Here is a 19,717-nt window from a genome sequence, read left to right as displayed (position 1 = left end):
CACGGAACGCTGTTACCTTCCCACCGTAGTGGTCCCTATTTTTCTACTTGCATTTTTATGTGCTTTCGAACTGCTAGGTTGGCAGAAGCTGGGACGAGTAACAGGCGCTCACTCTGTTATGCGGCACTCGGGATTCGACCCGCCAAACTGCCGACCTTCCGATCGACAAGCTCAGCGTCCTAACCCACTGAGACACCGCGTCCCTTTCAAAGTGACAGCGGCACAGAAAAAAGCGACCTGTGCCCCTTTTCCATGCTTACGACCGTCGCAGACGCTTGGCCACTGACTCGTATTTGTGACAATTGCAGTGTCCCAGGATTTGTGCGATCCCCTTTTGCAACCTTCGGGTGAGCAAAGCCAATGGGGGAAGCCAGATTCACCTAACGACCGCCTTACTACCTTAACCACTGCAGTGATTCACTTAACAACGGTAGCAAGAAAGGTCGCAAAATGGGGCAAAACTCACTTAACAACTGCCTCGTGTAGAAACTGTCAGAAATTTTGTGCTCAAGGGAAGGCTACCTGTAAAATGGTTTTAAAAGTTTTTCTCTCTCGTATAAAGTGCATCCCTCTGCCTCCTACGGCTTTTCCCACCTACGCGCACCCCCCCCGCCAGGTAGGACTTACCTCGTGGTTCATGATCTTGCCGTACGTCTCCACCAGGGACTCGGCATAGAAAGGGGTCTCCCCAAAGAGCAGCTCGTACATGCAGACCCCAAGAGACCACCAGTCGCACTCGGGGCCGTATTTGCCCTTTCGGTCCTCCATGGCTTGTAGAATTTCTGGAGAGATGTAATCGGGGGTCCCCACAGCCACCGAAGACTGCACCTGGGGGGGGCGGGATGGGCAGGGGGAGGACAAAGCAGGGCCCACTTCAGGTGCCGCCATCTTTCAAACTGACCCTTTAGCCCAGGGGTCTTCAAACATGGCCCTTTTATGACTTGTGGACTTCAACTCCCAGAATTCCTCAGCCAGCATGACTGGCTGAGGAATTCTGGGAGTTGAAGTCCACAAGTCATAAAAGGGCCAAGTTTGAAGACCCCTGCTTTAGCCTTTTCAGGCTCTTTTCAACTTTTGAAAGGTGGACTTTGACTCCCAGAATTCCCCAGACAGCACGGAATTCTGGGAGTCGAAGTGCACACATCTTAAAGCGGCCAAGTTTGGAAAAAACGTCGCTTTATACAAATGCTTATTTATTTGCAGCCTATTTGACGCCCCGTACATAAGTCACATGTTTGCTTGATGACAGCATCACAACGTGTGTTCTCATTTGACACACAAACACGCTCCTCGCTGCGTCCCTCGCTGTAGGCCCCAAATTTGGCTCTTTTTCAGAACCAGCTTAACTCTGTAAACCTGGCTTCACTCTAAACCTGGTTTAGTACTAAATCAGGTTTAGAGCTAAGCTGGGCTTAGCTCTAAACCTGGTTCACCTCTAACCCTAGCTTAGCTCTAAACCTGGCTTACACTGAACCTGGCTTAAGTCTAAATCTGGCTTAGGTCTAAATCTGGCTTAGCTCTAAATCTGGCTTAGTTCTGAACCTGTCTTAGCTCTAAACCTGGCTTAATTCTGAACCTGGTTTAGCTAAACCTGGCTTAATTCTGAACCTGGCTTAGCTCTAAACCTGGCTCGATTCTGAAATGGCTTAGCTCTAAACCTGGCTTAATTTTAAACCTGGTTTAACTCTAAACTTGGGTATGCTCTAAACTTGGTGTTAGTTTAACAAAACGTGCTGCATGCAGCTGAGCAAAGCATCTTCAGGAAACGAGCTGGCTCCCACCCAAGCTGGTGCCCACAACACACTGGCAAAGACCCGACCCTCTTCGCGCTGACCCTTGTGCACTGCCTGGGTCCCCTATCTACCCCATCACCATCCAGGCCAGCCTTCCCCAATCAGGGCTAGGACCCTGATCGCCACCCAACCCCCGGCCAAGCTCACCGTGCCATCCGGCGCCAGGCGAAGGCAGGAGCCAAAGTCAGCCAGGCGGATGTGCCCGCTGGTGTCAATCAGGATATTGTCTGGCTTGATATCTCTGTGGAGGGAAGGGCCAGTCTTGGTAAGTCGTGGGACCTCAGAAAAGCAGGGATGGGGGACTGGAATAATGTGGGGCCCTCAGGAAAGGACCAGGTGGGGGGGAGGGGGGCTTTTATGGACCAAGCAGGGAAAAAGTAGGAAAGCTGGTCAGTTTCGGCTGGCCATCTCAGCTTTTTTTCCAATCTAACATCAGGGATTCCCAGCCAGGGCGATCCTTGGGTTGGGGTCTGCAAATATGGTGACAACAAACCTACAACGGTGGTTCCAACATCTCTGTGTGCCTTTTCTCCCTCACTTTCAGTAAACCTAAAATGTCTGAATTTTGAACACGTGACCAGTTGTAAGTGTGAACAACGGTCATAAGCCACTTTTTCCAGTGCCGCTGTAACTTTGAGCGGTCGCTCAGACATCCAGATGGTGTAACAGTTTCTTCCTACAAGCCATTAGAATTCTCAACACGAAGAAATTGGAACTATAAATGCTTGAATTATGTAGGGTTTTAAAAAAGTTTTTAGAGTTATGTGTAGTTTGTGTTCTGTTCTTCTTTTGATTCGTGTCGTCTGATGTAGCACCTTGGTCCTGGGGAAACGTTGTTTTGTTTCACTGTGTACTGTACTGTATATTGCTGAAATGACAATAAAGTCTACTACTACTACTACTACTACTACTACTACTACTACGCTAAACAAACTGTGGTAATTCAAGGACAATCTGTGAAGCGCAAGTGTGCAGTCACAAGTCACCTTGTGGCCTTCTGACCCATCCCAGGGACCCTCCGAATCGCCGGCCAAGGTTCACAGGTAGAAGAAGCTTACCTGTGGACATACTGGAGCCGGTGGAGGGAATGGATGGCCAGCACCATCTCCGCCAGGTAGAAGCAGGCCATCTCTTCCGGCAGACGGTCCTCAAACTTGCTCAGCAAGGTGAGTAGGTCTCCTCCGGCGTAGTAATCCATCACCAGATACTGGCAAAAGAACCACCAACCTCTAGCATCCCTTCCCAACCTGCGTTCTGCAAGGGTGGACTTCAACTCCCAGAATCCCCCAGTCAGCGAGGGGCTTGCTGAGAATTCTGGGAGCTGAAGTTCACCCCTTCCCTTAGGTTGGGGAAGATGAGGTGAACACAGAAGCCTCCCCATTAACTGAATGAACTGAAGTCGTTTCCTCCCTGACTTTCAGATAATGGTGGCTTCCCAGGATGTTTTGGTGGGACTGCAAAGCCCAGCATCCTCAGCCTGCACTGCCAAGAGAATTGTGGGATAATATTTGCACATGGGTCAGAGTGTAGAATAGTGTTCTCAAACTGGGAAGCTTTAAGACAGGTGGACTTCAATTCCCAGAATTGTGCTGGCTAGGGAATTGTGGGAGTTGAAGTCCGCCTGTCTTAAAGCTGGCTGGGGAATTCTGGGAGTTGAAATCCACCTGTCTTAAAGCTGGCTAGGGAATTCTGGGAGTTGGAGTGCCCCCCCCTTCCCTCTCCTGTCTTAAAGCTGCCCGGATTGGAAAAAAAACGTTGGTGAGGAAAATCAGCCATTGCCAATCCCTCATATTCACCTTAGGTTTACCTGGTTACCTCAGAACCTGAAGCTAGTGGCCTTTTCAGGTTTCTAGTCCATTGTGAAGAAAGATGCTACAAATCAAACTGCTAAGCCAGATGACATTCAATTGTTTCTAGATTTACTGACTCGAAGACAGACCACATTTTGGGGAGCAGGGCATCAAGAGACCTCGCTTTTTAAGAGTTGAATGCTAGAATTGGGCAGTCATAATCCGTGGGCAGAGAGCTGACAGGTGATTTTTCTGAAATTTTCCAGAGAAATCACCATTTTTCCAGCTCTTTTAGCAGCAACACCACAAATGCTCCTAATTTGTAAGGGTTGGGCTTGAGAGAGGATGTACCATGGATGGAAAGACATTGGCCCTCATTTTCCTCCATGTGCACACATGCGCAACACCCTCATTCACATGTAGCCTCATAGCTAATTCTCCATGCTTGCAAGATACAAGCAACTGGCTGAGTGCACTTTTTTATATATATTCAAACAAGATTAAAAGGCAAAATCCAAAAGAAAAAAAAATATCGAACAAAGACGAAAGAAAACTAGACAAGAACATTTTAAAAAAAGTGAATTGAAAAGGACAAAAATCAAAAACCCTTATTATCCCTCTTAGTTGAACACTAACAAATCTGTTGCAACAATCAGAGCTTCCACCGCTTTGAAAGGGGGTCCAAACTTTTACCAGCTTCTACACCTATTGGCACCCGACATTCTTGATTCACACCACACCCAAAATCTGCAACCTGGAACCCGGGCTAGGTTTAAGGTGTCATGTGAATGGAGGAAATCAGGTTTGCAAAGCAAACACCCAATTCAGAGGCCAAAATGGGGCCAGAAGCCATTGCACAAAACACCTTTCTCTGATCACTTCGTCCCCATTCTCCATTCCAGAAAGGGAAAACCACCAATGCCAGTTCCCAACAGACCGACATCCGAGAAGAAACCCAGTTCAAAATTTCCTGCCCCACAGGATTCGAAAATGTCTCCCGTCTTACCAGGTAGTGCTCGTCTTGGAAGGCGTAATGCAACGTGGTAATCCACTGCCGATCTCCGTGCACGAGGACGTCGCGTTCCTCTCGGAAACAAGCCGTCTGAAAAAAGACAGGTACAAAACGTGGTGCTGGGTGCAAATCTCTGCTTACAACTTAAACCTCTGCTATCCAGGTGCAGACAAAGCCTACAGGTAGTCCTCAACGTACGACCACATTTGGGACTGGAATTTTGACGGCAAGTCAGTGTGGTCGTAAGTCAAGGATGATTTGTCGTCATGCGGTCGTTAAGTGGAACAGTCAAGTGGGAGATCCCGTGAACGTGACTTGCAACCTTCCCTGTCAGCTTCCCCAATTGACTTTGCTGATCGGAAACTGGCTGGGGCACTTCAAAATATAAAATACTAATATGAAAGCAATTAATGAATAACCTTAGTAAGCTAATAAAATCACCTTAATAAATCCTAATTATGAAAATAATTCTTTAGATCTGTGGTTAGGACTTGAATTATTAAGTTTTCGCCGGTCTTCGATTGTGAATCTAACTGTTCGTTACCCACAATAATCATTTAAATTGATATGCTGACTCCCGATAACTCTGCATGGCTCACCACAAAGGAAGAAATTATAATAATTTAATTTTTAATTCGAAGAAAAGCCGGGTCTTTGTTGTCTGTATGGCGGGGTTGACGTCCCCTTTTCCCCATCTCCCTACCACCAAACGGCCCACCTGATCGCTAAGAAAGTTTCTGGGTTTATGAAATGAAGGAAGGTGTTTTGGGATGCCTTATGTACGGTCACTCATGCGCTCGTGACCTCTCGTCTTGACTACTGCAACGCTCTCTACATGGGGCTACCCTTGAAGACCACTCGGAGGCTCCAACTGTTACAGAATGCAGCCGCGAGAGTTATGTTGGGAGTTTCCCGACACTCCCATGTCACACCTTTGCTCCGCGAGCTGCATTGGCTTCCAGTTGTCTTCCGGGTGAGATTCAAGGTGTTGGTAATGACCTACAAAGCCCTTCATGGCATGGGTCCGGAATACCTTGGGGAGCACCTGCGGCCGGCGTCAACTTCCCTCCGCCCAGTGCGCTCCCACAGAGAGGGCCTCCTCAGGGTGCCACCGGTCAAAGAATGCCGACTGGTGGCCCCCAGGGGGAGGGCGTTCTCTGTGGGCGCGCCGGATTTATGGAACCATCTTCTGGTCGAGCTCCGGATGGCGCCTGATCTCCGCTCCTTCCGGCGCGATCTCAAAACCCACCTTTTTGAACAAGCTGGCCTGGCCTGATGGGATGGGGTTGGGTTTTATAAATTGGTCTTAACTTTTAATCTGTACTAATTTATTACGGGCATTGCTGTTTAATTACTTTTTAATAATTTTTAATTTTTGTATCTTGTTTTTATTATGTATTGCCCTGTTCACCGCCCTGAGTCCTTTGGGAGAAGGGCGGTATACAAATTAAATTAATAAATAAATAAATAAATAAATGAAAATTAGAGGGCAGCCGGGGATCCAAAAAAAAGGCAGATTCCATATCTGTCACTTTCTTGACAATGTCAGAAAAATGCTTTCCTCCTGCCTTTCTCCAGTTGCTTTTCCGGGCTAGCTTTGTGATCTCCTAGTGGTCTCCCATCTGAGGTCTAACCCTAACTTGTTGAGATCACTTTTTTTAACTTTGGCAGAGGGGATTTCATGGCACGGGAATCGGCACCTCGGTTCTTTTCAGCATTTCCCATTTGTGCAGGATCTTCATGGCGTAAATTTTCTCTGTCTGCCTCATCCGCACGACGGCCACCTGGGGGGAGAAAGCAGGACAGAGATGGGGAAGGGGGGGCAGAATAAGAACGCAGAATCATAGAATAACTGAGGGACCTTGGAGGTCATCTACTCCAACCCTGTGCTCAAGCGGGAGACCGTATACCATTCTGGATAATTGTGTTTTTTTTGAAGACCTCAAGTGTTGGAGTGCCCACAACTTCTGGTAGCCAGTTGTTCCACCGATTAATTGTTCTGACTGCCAGGAAGTTTCTCCTTAGTTCCAGGTTGCTTCTCTCCTTGATTAGCTTCCATACATTGCTTCTTCTCCTACCCTCAGGTGCTTTGGAGAATAGCTTGACTCCCTCTTCTTTGGGGCAGCCCCTCAGATATTGGAAGAAGGCTATCTTGTCACACCTGGTCCTTCTCTTCATTAGACTAGACCGGGGGTAGGCAACCTTGGCTCTTTTATGACTCGTGGACTTCAACTCCCAGAATTCCTGAGCCAACTATGCTGAGGGGAAAGGGAGAGGTTTCCAAGCTGAGCCATGCTGGCTCAGGGATTCTGGGAGTTGAAGTCCACCAGTCATGAAGGGGACCATAGTTCTGCCATGCTGGCTCAGGAATTCTGGGAGTTGAAGTCCACAAGTCATGAAGGGGCCATAGTTCCCCCATGCTGACTCAGGAATTCTGGGAGTTGAAGTCCGTAAGTAATGAAGGGGCCATAGTTAACCCATGCTGGCTCAGGAATTCTGGGAGTTGAAGTCCACGAGTCATGAAGGGGCCATAGTTCCCCCATGCTGGCTCAGGAATTCTGGGAGTTGAAGTCCACGAGTCATGAAGGAGCCATAGTTCCCCCATGCTGGCTCAGGAATTCTGGGAGTTGAAGTCCACGAGTCATGAAGGGGCCATAGTTCCCCCATGCTGGCTCAGGAATTCTGGGAGTTGAAGTCCACGAGTCATGAAGGAGCCATAGTTCCACCATGCTGACTCAGGAATTCTGGGAGTTGAAGTCCACAAGTCATGAAGGGGCCATAGTTCCCCCATGCTGACTCAGGAATTCTGGGAGTTGAAGTCTTCGAGTCATGAAGGGGCCATAGTTCCCTCATGCTGACTGAGGAATTCTGGGAGTTGAAGTCCACGAGTCATGAGGGGGCCATAGTTCCCCCATGCTGGCTCAGGAATTCTGGGAGTTGAAGTCCACGAGTCATGAAAGAGCCAAGGTTGCCTTGGTAGACAGACCCAATTCCTGCAACTGTTCTTCATGTGTTTTATCCTCCAGTTCTCTTCTTTGTTGCTCTTCTCTGCACTCTTTCCGGAGTATCAACATCTTTTTTTCTTCCTGTCAGGGGTCATCAGAATCGGACACAATATTCCAAGTGTGGTCTGAGCAGTGCAGTATAAAATGGTACTAGCATTTCATGGGACCTTGATCCAATTAACCAGTGAACAATTAATCATTGGGATGGCTTGCTTTCAGAAGTTGTGGGTACACTATCACTGGCGGTTTTCAAAAAGAGACCGGACACCCATTTGTCCAAAATAGTACAAGGTCTCCTGCCTGAGGAGGGGGTTGGACTAGAAGACCTCCAAGGTCCCTTCCAACTCTGTTCTTCTGTTATTCTGATACTATCCCTCTGTTCATGCAACCTAGGACTTGGCTTCGGTGGACCGAGATTTTGCCCCTCTGCAAATACCCCAGCCACCAATAGTGGGTAGATCTTGGTCAGTGTTTCTGCTTAGGTCACAGGGGTAGGCAACCTTGGCTCTTTTATCACTCATGGACTTCAACTCCCAGAATTCCTGAGCCAGCCACGCTGAGGGGAAAGGGAGAGGTTTCCAAGCTGAGCCAGGCTGGCTCAGGAATTCTGGGAGTTGAAGTCCATGAGTGATAAAAGAGCCAAGGTTGCCTACCCCTGGCTTAGGACATTGCGTGAACCCAACCAGAACTAATGCACAACTGCAAGGCCAGAAAAATGAGTACAGATAAGTCCTCGACATATAACCCCAATTGAGACTGGTATTTCTGTTGCTAAGCAAGATGGTTAAGTGAATCAGGCCTGGTAATTACGACGGTTATTTATTTATTTTTTGCCATGGTTGATAAAGCGAATCACTGCAATTGTTAAGTCAACTCAGCTTCCGCCCGTTGCTTTGCGTGTCAGAAGCTGGCTGGGAAAGCCGTCAACGGCCATCAAATGAATCCAGGATAAGGCAAATGTCACCAATAAATCATAGGCCAGTCGCCAAGTGCCCCCGTTTGGATCGTGTGACTGCGGAGGACGCTGTGACGGTCATAAGTGTGAGGATCATTATTAAGTCACTTTTTTTCCAGTGCCGTAACAACGTCGAATGTAATGCAGGTCAGGCCATCGTGTGAATGCAAGCATCTCCTGAACCCAAAGTGCCTCCAGAGTGATCTATGGCTTTAAACCCACCCCCCCACCCCCGCTTCCAGGGACTCACCTCACCAAAGGCTCCCCTCCCGATCACTTTCAGGATCTCAAAGTCCTCACGACGCAAACTCAGCTGTTTCGCACGGGCAACCAACGGGGAGGCTTGAGAGAGAAGAAATTTTTTTAAAAAAAAACAACAACCCAAAACTCGTTTTACGGAGTCGTTCGCCACAACGGCACCAGCCGAAAACCTGCTGAACCGGATGCGTTCAAAATCCAGCCGGTCTGCGTGTCAAGCTTGATTCATTTTAAACTTGGTTAGTTTTGTGTTTGTTTTTTCTGTAGCCCGTTTGGTGCTTGGGTGACTCAGGTGACCCCAGAAGAGAGTTAATTCTTTTTTTTTTTAATTGAAAAGTTTTACAATACATTTTTAAATACAACCCCCCCTCCTCCCCCTCCCCTCTCCCCAACCCCCCCTCCCCTCCCCTCCCCCCTCCCCGACTTCCCAGAGCTGAATACAGGGTATAAAAATACAAACAAGCATAATCTAAAATATGCTAACAACAATAAGACATTAAATTCTGTCGCGCTTTAAATCTTCATCGTCAAAATATTAATAAAATAACTACTAACTAGTTATACATCATATAGATCAGGGGTCTTCAAACCTGGCCCTTTTATGACTTGTGGACTTCAACTCCCAGAATTCCTCAGCCAGGCATGCTGGCTGAGGAATTCTGGGAGTTGAAGTCCACAAGTCATAAAAGGGCCAAGTTTGAAGACCCCTGATATAGATCCAGTACTTATTCAAATGCTAAATGAAACTTTTTAGTCCCATATTTATTCTGAATATATGCAATCCATCTTCTCCAATCCACAATATATCTCTGTTGCGATTGGTCTTTCAAATACGCTGAAATCTTTGCCATTTCCGCCAAGTTGGAAACTTTCAAAGTCCAGTCTTCTATAGTAGGCAGTTCCTCCTTCTTCCAATATTGCGCTACTAAAAGTCTCGCTGCCGTAATTAAATTCAACATCAACTTAGTATCTATAACAGAGAGTTAATTCTTGCACTCACGTAAGGAACCTGCCAGGCCCAGCTAAAAAAGCTGCTAAGTTTCTCCTAATTTTTACCTCGGTTTCTAAAAGTTTGACTGCTTCACATAAGAAAGTGAACCTGGCTATTGGTTGTTCGGGCTTCACACAAGTGCAAGACCCAGACTAACCAAGCCCTGGTTTTCTTGGCAGCCACATGGGATGGATTTGCCCGCTGCTTTCTTCTGGTCTGGGCTGTTTTTGCTTTGTGGAATACACAGCCCTAGCTCATATCCAGGTGATCGCCTGGTGGCCTCCACTCCAAATCCCTTCCAATCCTTAGCAAAAATTTGGTTTGGCTACTCTAAAGAAAAGAAGAAACGAAAAGGGGTGATGTGATAGCAGTGTTCCAGTATTTGGGGGGCTGCCACAAAGAAAAGGGGGTCAAATTATTCCCCAAAGCACCAGAGGGAAGGACGAGAAACAATGGTTGGAAACCGACCAAGGAGAGAAGCAAACTGGAATTAAGGAGAAACTTCCTGACAGTGAGGACAATTAACCAGGGGAACAGCCTGTCCCCAGAAATTGTGGGTGTTCCATCACTGGAGATTTTTAAGAAGAGACTGGACAGTCACTTGTCTTGAGATGGCAAAGGTTCTCCTGCTTGAACAGGGGGCTGGACTAGAAGAACTCCAAAATTCAATTCAATTCAGTTCTGTTCTGTTCCGTTCCGTTCCGTTCTATTTCTATTTCTATTATTTCTATTATTTCTATTTCTATTCTATTCCTAAGTTGCAGAACAAGGGAACTTCTCCACCCTAGCAGCTTTAAAATGTGCAAACACCCAGAATTCTGGGAATTGAAGTCCATATATTAATCTTAAAGCATAGCTGGGGAATTCTGGGAGTCAAAGTCTGCACGTTTTAAAGCATGCTGGCTGGGGAATTCTGGGAGTTGAAGTCCATTTGTCTCCAAACTGATGAGATTGAGAAACCCTGCTCTAACCACTAGGTCCTTGGGGCTTCCAAAAGCTAGAGTCCTATCTGCTGCTCTTCTTCCTTCCCTGAGAGATTCTGGATGCACAGAAGCCATGGTGAGAATTATAGTGAATTAAGCCATTCTCCTGCCCGCAGCTGCTCAGCCGCTGCCCTGGGTGGGTCGGCCGGCCGGCCTGTCCTGTCCTGCCTGGCTGGGTGAACCTGCTCTCCCCATGTAGGAGAAGGCCACCTCCCCACCGCCCTGCTTCGGTCAGAGCAAGAAAGCCACTTTCCTCGGTGCAGCTTGGCTGGTTGCTATGGGGGAAAAAATAAAATCAAGGTTCTAGTCCTTAAGGTGATAGACAGCCCCCCCCCAGTGGGCCAAACCAGATTCATAGAGAAGAGGTGGGGAGACCTCTGGGCCCTTTGCAACTTTTCTTTGCAAGATGTTTAGGGAAACCAACTCAGCCCTTGGTTTGCACCTTTCCCAGCCGGCAACGGAGCTGGGAGCGAAATGTGCCCAGGCGCATCGGTTGCCCGCGGGCGAAGCCATTCCTGGCATAGAGACAGGTAGGCCTCGATCATACCCGGCAAGGATTTGGTTCTGCTCAACTTGAGGGAACTCTCAGAGCTGCCAGGACTGGGTCCCAGCCTTGAGAGATGTAGACTTCAACTCCCAAAATTCCCCAGCCAGTTATGAAGCGAATCAAACGGTGGTTAATGTAATCCCAGCCATGATTTCGCTTGTCAGAAGCTGCCTAGGAAGATCAGAAATAATGATCCCAGGACCCTGGGATGCGTCCGAATTTTGATCGTGTGAACGCGAGGACACAGCAACAGTCGTAAGTGCGAGGACCAGTTGTAAATTGCTTTTTTTCAGTGTCGTTGTAACTTCGAACAGTCACTAAGCAAATGGTGTTAAGTCAAGGACTAACCCTAACGATGACACTACAATTGCTGGTTCCCTCTTTAAGAATAGAATAGAATAGAATAGAATAGAATAGAATAGAATAGAATAGAATAGAGAATGGAACGGAACGGAACGGAACGGAACGGAACAGAACAGAACAGAACAGAAGAGAAGGGAAGGGAATGGAATGGAATGGAATGGAATGGAATGGAATAGAATAGAATAGAATAGAATAGAATAGAATAGAATAGAATAGAATAGAATAGAATAGAATAGAATAGAATAGAATAGAATAGAATAGAATAGAATAGAATAGAATAGATGGAATGGAATGGAATGGAATGGAATGGAATGGAATGGATAGGAATGGAATGGAATAGAATAGAATAGAATAGAATAGAATAGAATAGAATAGAATAGAATAGAATAGAATAGAATAGAATAGAATAGAATAGAATAGAATAGAAACTAGAATAGAATAGAATTAAGAGAGAATGGAATGGAATAGAATAGAATAGAATAGAATAGAATAGAATAGAATAGAATAGAATAGAATAGAATAGAATAGAATAGAATAGAATAGAATAGAATAGAATAGAATAGAATAGACTAAGAAAATCAGAATAGAATGGAATGGAATGGAATGGAATGGAATGGGAATGGGAATGGGAATAGGAATAGGAATAGGAATAGAGCAGAACAGAACAGAACAGAACAGAACAGAACAGAACAGAACAGAAAGGTTCCGATAGATGAAACCCATCAAAACAACCTCAAGGCAAAAATTCATCCTTAAAGAAACATTTTATTCAGGAAACAAAGTTATCGGCCCTACACAGTTGAACCCAAAACTAATTTCCCTTCCTCCGGATACAAAGGAACAAGTTGCAAATCCCACCCTCATGAAGCAGTCATAAATAAATCACATTCTCCAATTAGCCTGAAGCGCCAAAACGTGGTCAGTTTGTGTCCTTGAGTTCCCACGGAGCTGCATTATTATTATGGCTAGCCGAGCTCAAGCATTCACCCCATCCCCCCTTTACAGCTAATTCCTAAGGAGAAGAAAAAGCAAGCTAAAAGCAGAGGAAAAATGGCGGCAATTCCCCTCAGTTGTCAGAGCGGGAACATCCCATTGTCACAGCATTGACAGAACAGAACAGAACAGGAGCTGGAAGGCACCTTGGAGGTCGTCTAGTCCAGCCCCCTGCTCAAGCAGGAGAACAGTGGTTCCACACAGCTCCCTGATCCGAGTCCATTGAAGAACTGGCAGGGTTCAAGTCTGTTTAGTTTTATAGCTTAGCATTTGGGACAAACCCTTGATCAGTTGATGCAGGTTGTCCGCAGCTTACGACCACAACATTTCTGTTGCTAAGTGACACATTTGTGACGTGAGCTTTGCCCCATTTTTACAACCTTGCTTGCGTTAAGTTAGTAACCCAGTTGTTAAAAGTGAATCTGGCTTCCCCCATTGACTTTGCTGGTCAGAAGGTCCCAAAAGGGGGTCACGTGACCTTGGGATGCTGCAACGGTCGTAAATAGGAGTCAGTTGTCAAGTGTCTGGATGTAAATCACGTGACCACGGGGATGTTGCAATGGTCGTAAGGGCGAAAAACGGTCACAAATCGCTTTCCTTCAGTGCCGCCGTAACTTTGAAGAAACTATTGTAAGTCAAGGACTGCGTGTATTTAATTTAATTTAATTTAATTTATTGAATTTATATACCGCCCTTTCCCGAAGGACTCAGGGCGGTTTACAGGGTATAATTTTAAAACATTATTACAAAAATTAAGACCAATTTAAAAAAGATTAAACTAAGTCCCTGCAACATGTAAAACCCCATGTAAAAGTAATGTATTGTTTATGCAACACTATACAGAATCACCACCTCACGTGGTAGTGCAATCAGAATGCAATCACTACAATATCTGTGTTACACAAGTACACCAATGACTATCACCGAAAGCTTGGAGGCTCAGCTGACCTCGTGGATCCAGGAAGGAGAAATTAATGACTGAAATAAGAGCATGTTTTTTAAAGCATTATTTAAAATAATTCATTTTTAAAAAAAACATTTAAAAAGACGTTTTATCCATGCCATGAATAATGTAGGCTACACAACAACAAGTTCATAGAAGGTCTAATTAAATTATTTGGATAAATCTTTTTGGGGTGTGGCCCCCGCTTGAGCTTCTTAAAAAGCTACTATGCTAATATTACAAGGAGATGAGGAATGTTTTACCTGCATAGGGAAAAAAATTGTATTTCCATTTCAACTCACTTGAAGTAGACTTCAATCAATAGCTTATTCTTACATCTGCCAGGCAGGAGGGGTCAGACTATGTACATTTGGGAAACATTGGCAGACTTCTGCAGATCGTGCAAAATGCAAAGTTTTAATTGATCTTAATTAACTGAATTGATTTTAATTGAATTAATTGATCTTAATTGAATTCATTGATCTCCATTGAATTAATTGGTCTTAGCTGAATTAATTGGTCTTCTTAATCTTGGGAAGAATTGCTCCAAAATTTAATCAGAGACTTTAATGTAGATCTATTTTGATCTGTCTCACTCTCCGCCTGTGAATTTGCAGAATTGTGTGGATAAACAATTTGCAATTACAAGTAGTGCTCTACTTACAACAGTTCATTTAGCGACCCTGCAAAGTTACAACAGCACTGAAAAATGTGACCAATGACTTACACATACAAACGTTGTAGTATCTCCGTGGTCACGTGAGACACTTGGCAACTGACTCATATTTATGACGGTCGCAGTGTCTCCCGGGGTCACGCGATCCCCTTTGGGGACCTTCTAACAAGGGAAGCCAATGGGGAAGCCAGATTCATTTAACAACCGTGTTAATAACTTACCAACTGCAGTGATTCACTTAACAACTGTGGGCAGAAAAGTTGTGAAATGGGGCAAAATTCACTTAACAAATGTCTTGCTTAGCAATACAAAAATTGGGGCTCAGTTGAGAACACCTATCTGACCTATCTGACCTTGAGGAATATAAATCATTGGGACCCAACAGATTACATCGCAGAGTTCTGAAGGAGCTGGCAGATGTTATCTCAGAACCATTGCGCCACATCTTTCATAAATCCTTGGTGGATTTATGCCTTGGTGGAGCAGTGGGCTAATGCCTCCTTAAGTAACACCAGCTGCCTGCAGTTAGTGCAGGTTCGAGTCCCACCAGGCTCAAGGTTGACTCAGCCTTCCATCCTTCCGAGGTAGGTAAAATGAGGACCCAGATTGTTGGGGGCAATAAGCTGACTTTGTAATAATGCCGCTTGGGGTATGTGTGAAAGCCCTAATAAGCAGGCATATACATAGAATGAAGGCTACTGCTAAGCTTGTAAGCCGCCCTGAGTCTTCGGAGAAGGGTGGGATACAAATGGAATTAAAATAAAAATAAAAAATAAATAAATAAAAAATAAATCCTGGAGCATCAGGAAAGTACCTGAGGATTGGAAAAGGGCTGATGTGGTTCCCGTCTTCAAAAAAAAAAAGGGGGGGGGGGAAACAGACCCAGGAAACTAGATCACTCAGCCTAACATCAATACCTGGGAAGATAGTGGAAAATATAATAAATAATAATAATAATAATAATAATAATAATAATAATAATAATAATAATAATAATAATATAATAAAATAATAATAATAATAATAATAATAATAATAATAATAATAATAATAATAATAATAATAATAATAATAATATCATCTGCAAACATGTAATAGCCAGCACGGGTTTTTTAAAAAACAGAGCATGCCAAACCAATCTTATTCCATTCTTGGACAAAGTGACTAAATTAGTAGACCAGCAAAATGCTGTGGACACAGTATTCTTAGACTTCAGCGAGGCATTCGACAAAATAGACCACATCCTACTTCTCGGTAAACTAGAAAAATGTGTGATAGACAGCATCACCACCAGATCCATTTGTAACTGGCTGACAAACCATCCTCAACGAGTGGCCCTGAATGATACTACATCTACGTGGAGGGAAGTAAGCAGTGGGATAAGGCTGCATCTTCACCCCAGTGCTCTTCAACATCTTCATCAACGATTCGGACGAAGGGATAGATGGGGAACTCATCAAATTTGCAGGCGACACCAAGCTGGCAGGAAATTACAACACTCCCAGATGTTACAGGCTTAAGATAGAGAAGGATCTGGACAGACTTGAACACTGGGAGATATCCAGTGCTTTTTTTGTAAAAGAAAAAGGTGCCGGAACTCACACACCCGCCTTGCCTACCCTACAAGGTTCCGTCCAAAAAAGGTGCCGGAACTCCATTCTGAGCGTTTTATGACAACAAAAAGCCCTGGAGATATCTAACAAAATGAAATTCAGCGTAGAGAAAAGTAAAATCTTACACTCAGGCAAGAAAAGTCAAAAGTACACGTACAGATTAGGCGAAACCTGGCTCAAAAAATGACAGGGACTTTGGAGTCCTAGTGGACGATCGCTTAAACATGAGCCAGGCGCGTGCGGCAGCAGCCAAAAAAGCAAATACCATCCTTGGTTGTATAAAAAGAGGCATAGAATCAAAATCTCGTGAAGTATTAGTACCGGCTGTATAAAACCTTAGTGAGGTCACATCTGGAATCCGGCATCCAGTTTTGGCTAACACATTACAAAAAAAGATGTAGAGACTTGGGAAGAAGTTCAGAGAAGAGGAACTAAGATGATTAAAGGCCTGGAGACTAAAATATACGAAGAACGGTTGCAGGATTTGTGTTTGGCCAGTCTAAAGAAAAGAAAGGACTGGGGGGGGGGGGACGACATGATAGCAGTATTCCAGTATTTGAGGGGCTGCCACAAAGAAGAGGTCGATTTATTTTCCAAAGCACCGGAAGACAGTGAGGACAATTATCGAATGGAACAGCTTTGCCTCCAGAAGTTGTGGGTGCTCCATTACTGGAGGTTTTTAAGAAGAGACTGGATAGCTGCCTGTCTGAAATGGTACGCTTGAGCAGGGGGGTTGGACTAGAAGACCTCCAAGGCCCCTTCCAGTTCTATTTTGGTTGACTGAATTGTGGTCATAAGTAAAGGACTATCTGTACCATTCTCAAAGTATCAAATACTTTGGCCACCTGATGAGAAGGAAGGACTCACTGGAGAAGAGCCTCATGCTGGGAAAGGTTGAGGGCAAGAGAAGAAGGGGACGACAGAGAATGAGGTGGCTGGATGGAGTCACTGAAGCTGGAGGCGTGAACTTAAATGGACTCCAGAAGATGGCAGAGGACAGGAAGGCCTGAAGGAACGTCGTCCATGGGGTCGCGATGGGTCGGACACGACTTCGCAGCTCACAACGACAACAACGTACCGTTCTCATTTTATATACCCAGAAGTTTCAGCTAAGATATACAGTATATCATCCGTGTTAGATGATCAGGCAAAAGGCGGTTTCTTTTAGATGATAACATTACAGTCGGCCGTTAGAAAAGGCACCAAGCAGTGATCCCTCTGTCTGCAAGCAAGCCTGGGGGTTACTTCATTACAGGAAATATTAGCATAAATACATAAAGTGTGTTTTTGTTTGATCAGAAAACAATCAAACACTTCCCCTCGGAAGTGTGATAGAATTGAATCAGCTCCTTTCAACACTCATTAGCTGGTGTGGGGTGGTTGTTTATTTGGCTTATATCTTGCAACTCAGTTTACATAACCTGCTTAATCTAGGTCAGATCAAGGGACACCAGGTGCATTCACACAGCGTACCGCTCCAATTTCGTAAGGGAAATCTGATTTGGGGGATAGAGATGGCTTTACAGCTGGACCCACCCAAAATTTCCATTGCTGAGCGAGACATTGTCAAAGGGGTCTTCCCCATTTTACAACCTTTCTCGCCACAGTTGTTAAGTGAATCACCGGAGTGGACTTTGCTGGCCGGACGGTCTCAAAAGGGGGATCACGTGACCCCAGGACACGGCAACCGTCACAAATGTGAGTCAGTTGCCAAGCGTCCGAATTTTGATCGTGTGGCCACGAGGATGCCGCCAACGGTCGTTAAGTGTGAAAACCAGTCATAAGTCGTTTTTGTCAGTGATGTGTTGTAACTCCGAACCGTCACTAAACAAATGGTGATAAGTCAAGGATTAACTGTATTTGCCAATCGGAAATATTTCACTAGAGTGGGGTTTATGGTATTTTGTAAGCCAGACTCAAAAAAAGCAGTTATGTTTCTTCTTGATTGGGTTAATTTGCTGTGTGATCCTCATTGATCTTAGCTAGTCACTGGGCAGGTACCAGTAGTCCTCAATGTACGATGATTCGTTTAGAGACCACCTGAAGTTGGGATCAGAACTTCCATTGCCAAGTGATGCAGTTCTTCAATGTCGTTAAGAGTCGTTTAGAAATGAGATGGGCGGCAAATAAATTTAATAATAATAAAAAATGAGCCGTGCCAAATTTCACCACCTTCATTGCCAGGGTAGTTCAGTGAATCACTGCAGTTGTTAAGTGAATCCCACGGTCATTAAGTGAATCCAGCTTCCCTCCATTGTCTCAGCTTGTCAGAAGCTGGCTGGGAAAGTCGCGAATACGGATAGTCCTCAACTTACAACAGTTCATTTAGCGACCGTTTAAAGTTACCACAGCACTGAAATAAAGTGACTTAGAACCATTTTTCACACTTACAACCTTTCCAGCATCCCCAGGATCGTGTGATCAAAGTTCAGACGCTTGGCAATTGACTCATATTTACTACGGTTGCAGTTTGCAAAATGGAGCCAAACTCACTTAACAAATGTCTCGCTTAACCACAGAAAATTGTGGGCTCAATTGTGGTCGTACGTTGAGGATCACCTGCAACTACCTTGTGATTTCGGGATGCAGCCAATGTTATTTATAAATGCAGGCCAGTTCTCAAATGCCCAAGTTTCCTGCCTGAGCAGGGGGTTGGACTAGATAACCTCCAAGGTCCCTTCCAACATTATTATTATTATTATTATTATTATTATTATTATTATTATTATTATTATTATTATTATTATTATTATTATTATTATTATTATTATTAATCCCTTGACCGTGGGAACACTGCAACGGTCATAACTCAAGTTTTTTCAGTGCCATCGTAACTTCGAACGGCCATTAAACGAACGGTCGTAATTTGAGGACTACCCGCCAGGGGGACGCATTCAGCAAAGGAATAGCCAGCATTGGTTTCCAGCGTGGTGGCAGAACGGAGCAGCCCAGTGCAAAACGGTGGGAACTTCTACTCCCCGGTTTGCTGGGTCTTGTGAATCTGGATCCGGCTCTTTGACTCTTGAAAAGGCTTTTGGATCTTGACGGACAACTCGGCTCACGCCCAGGCAGGCCCCACCAAACCAGCCAGGCGGCATTCCTCCAGGAACCAGCAGGGTGGGGACCGTGCCGAGATTGAGTCCCGGATTCCCCAGAGTGACAGAATTCTTCCTTCTGGGTCGTGCCCCCCCCGACTCCAAAACAGCTGTTGGGTCTGGCTCCGAGTGCGAAACAGCAGCCCCTCTGCACAGTCCTCCTTGGGTCTCCGTCTGGTTGCATTGCCGGTTCGGCACAGAGCAGCGAAACTCGCCAGATTTGAAGAAAAACCGCTGGGAATTTGGGGCCCTTCGCTCACAATTCCTGCTTCACATGGTTCAGATTGCTACATGTCCTTGTTTTGTGGTTAATTTCTGATCAACGACACAGGTCGTCCTTGACTTGCGACCGCAACGGAGCCCCAAAAAATGTATGCTGTCAAGCGAGAAATGCCTTAAGTTTGAGTTTTGCCCCGTTTGACAACTTTTCTTGCCACAGTTGTTAAAGAGAATCGCTGCAGTCGGTAAATTAGTCGCACGGTCGTTAAGTGAATCCGCTTTTCCCATTGACTTTGCTGGTCAGAAGGTCGCAAAAAGGGAATCACGTGACTCGGGACGTCATAAATGGGAGTCAGTTGTCGAGCATCCGAGTGTAAATCACGTGACCATGGGGAGGCTACAAACGGTCGTAAGTGTGAAAAACGGTCGTAGGTCACATTTTTCAGTGCCGTTGTAACTTCGGTGACTAAATGAACTGTTG

At 45.3% G+C, this 19,717-nt stretch overlaps 2 protein-coding genes across 2 annotated transcripts in view; both read right to left on the bottom strand.

The window, feature by feature from the left end:
- ATG2A (autophagy related 2A) overlaps nucleotides 1–19,717 on the bottom strand; it is a 233,144-nt gene that overhangs the window by 30,709 nt on the left and 182,718 nt on the right. The window lies entirely within an intron of this gene.
- CDC42BPG (CDC42 binding protein kinase gamma) overlaps nucleotides 1–19,717 on the bottom strand; it is a gene marked incomplete at both ends in the record, with an annotated part of 77,795 nt that overhangs the window by 40,901 nt on the left and 17,177 nt on the right. The window contains 6 exons of the mRNA XM_083374166.1: nucleotides 628–828; nucleotides 1,941–2,034; nucleotides 2,852–3,000; nucleotides 4,590–4,685; nucleotides 6,296–6,379; nucleotides 8,806–8,897. Of these exons, the coding sequence (XP_083230292.1) occupies nucleotides 628–828; nucleotides 1,941–2,034; nucleotides 2,852–3,000; nucleotides 4,590–4,685; nucleotides 6,296–6,379; nucleotides 8,806–8,897 (716 nt within the window). The remainder of the gene's footprint in view (nucleotides 1–627; nucleotides 829–1,940; nucleotides 2,035–2,851; nucleotides 3,001–4,589; nucleotides 4,686–6,295; nucleotides 6,380–8,805; nucleotides 8,898–19,717) is intronic.

Source organism: Vipera ursinii (assembly GCF_947247035.1).
Source record: "Vipera ursinii genome assembly, chromosome: 15".
NCBI classification, from domain to species: domain Eukaryota; kingdom Metazoa; phylum Chordata; class Lepidosauria; order Squamata; family Viperidae; genus Vipera; species Vipera ursinii.
The sequence above is the reverse complement of the archived record's forward strand: the minus strand, read 5'-3'. Positions and strand labels throughout refer to the sequence as shown.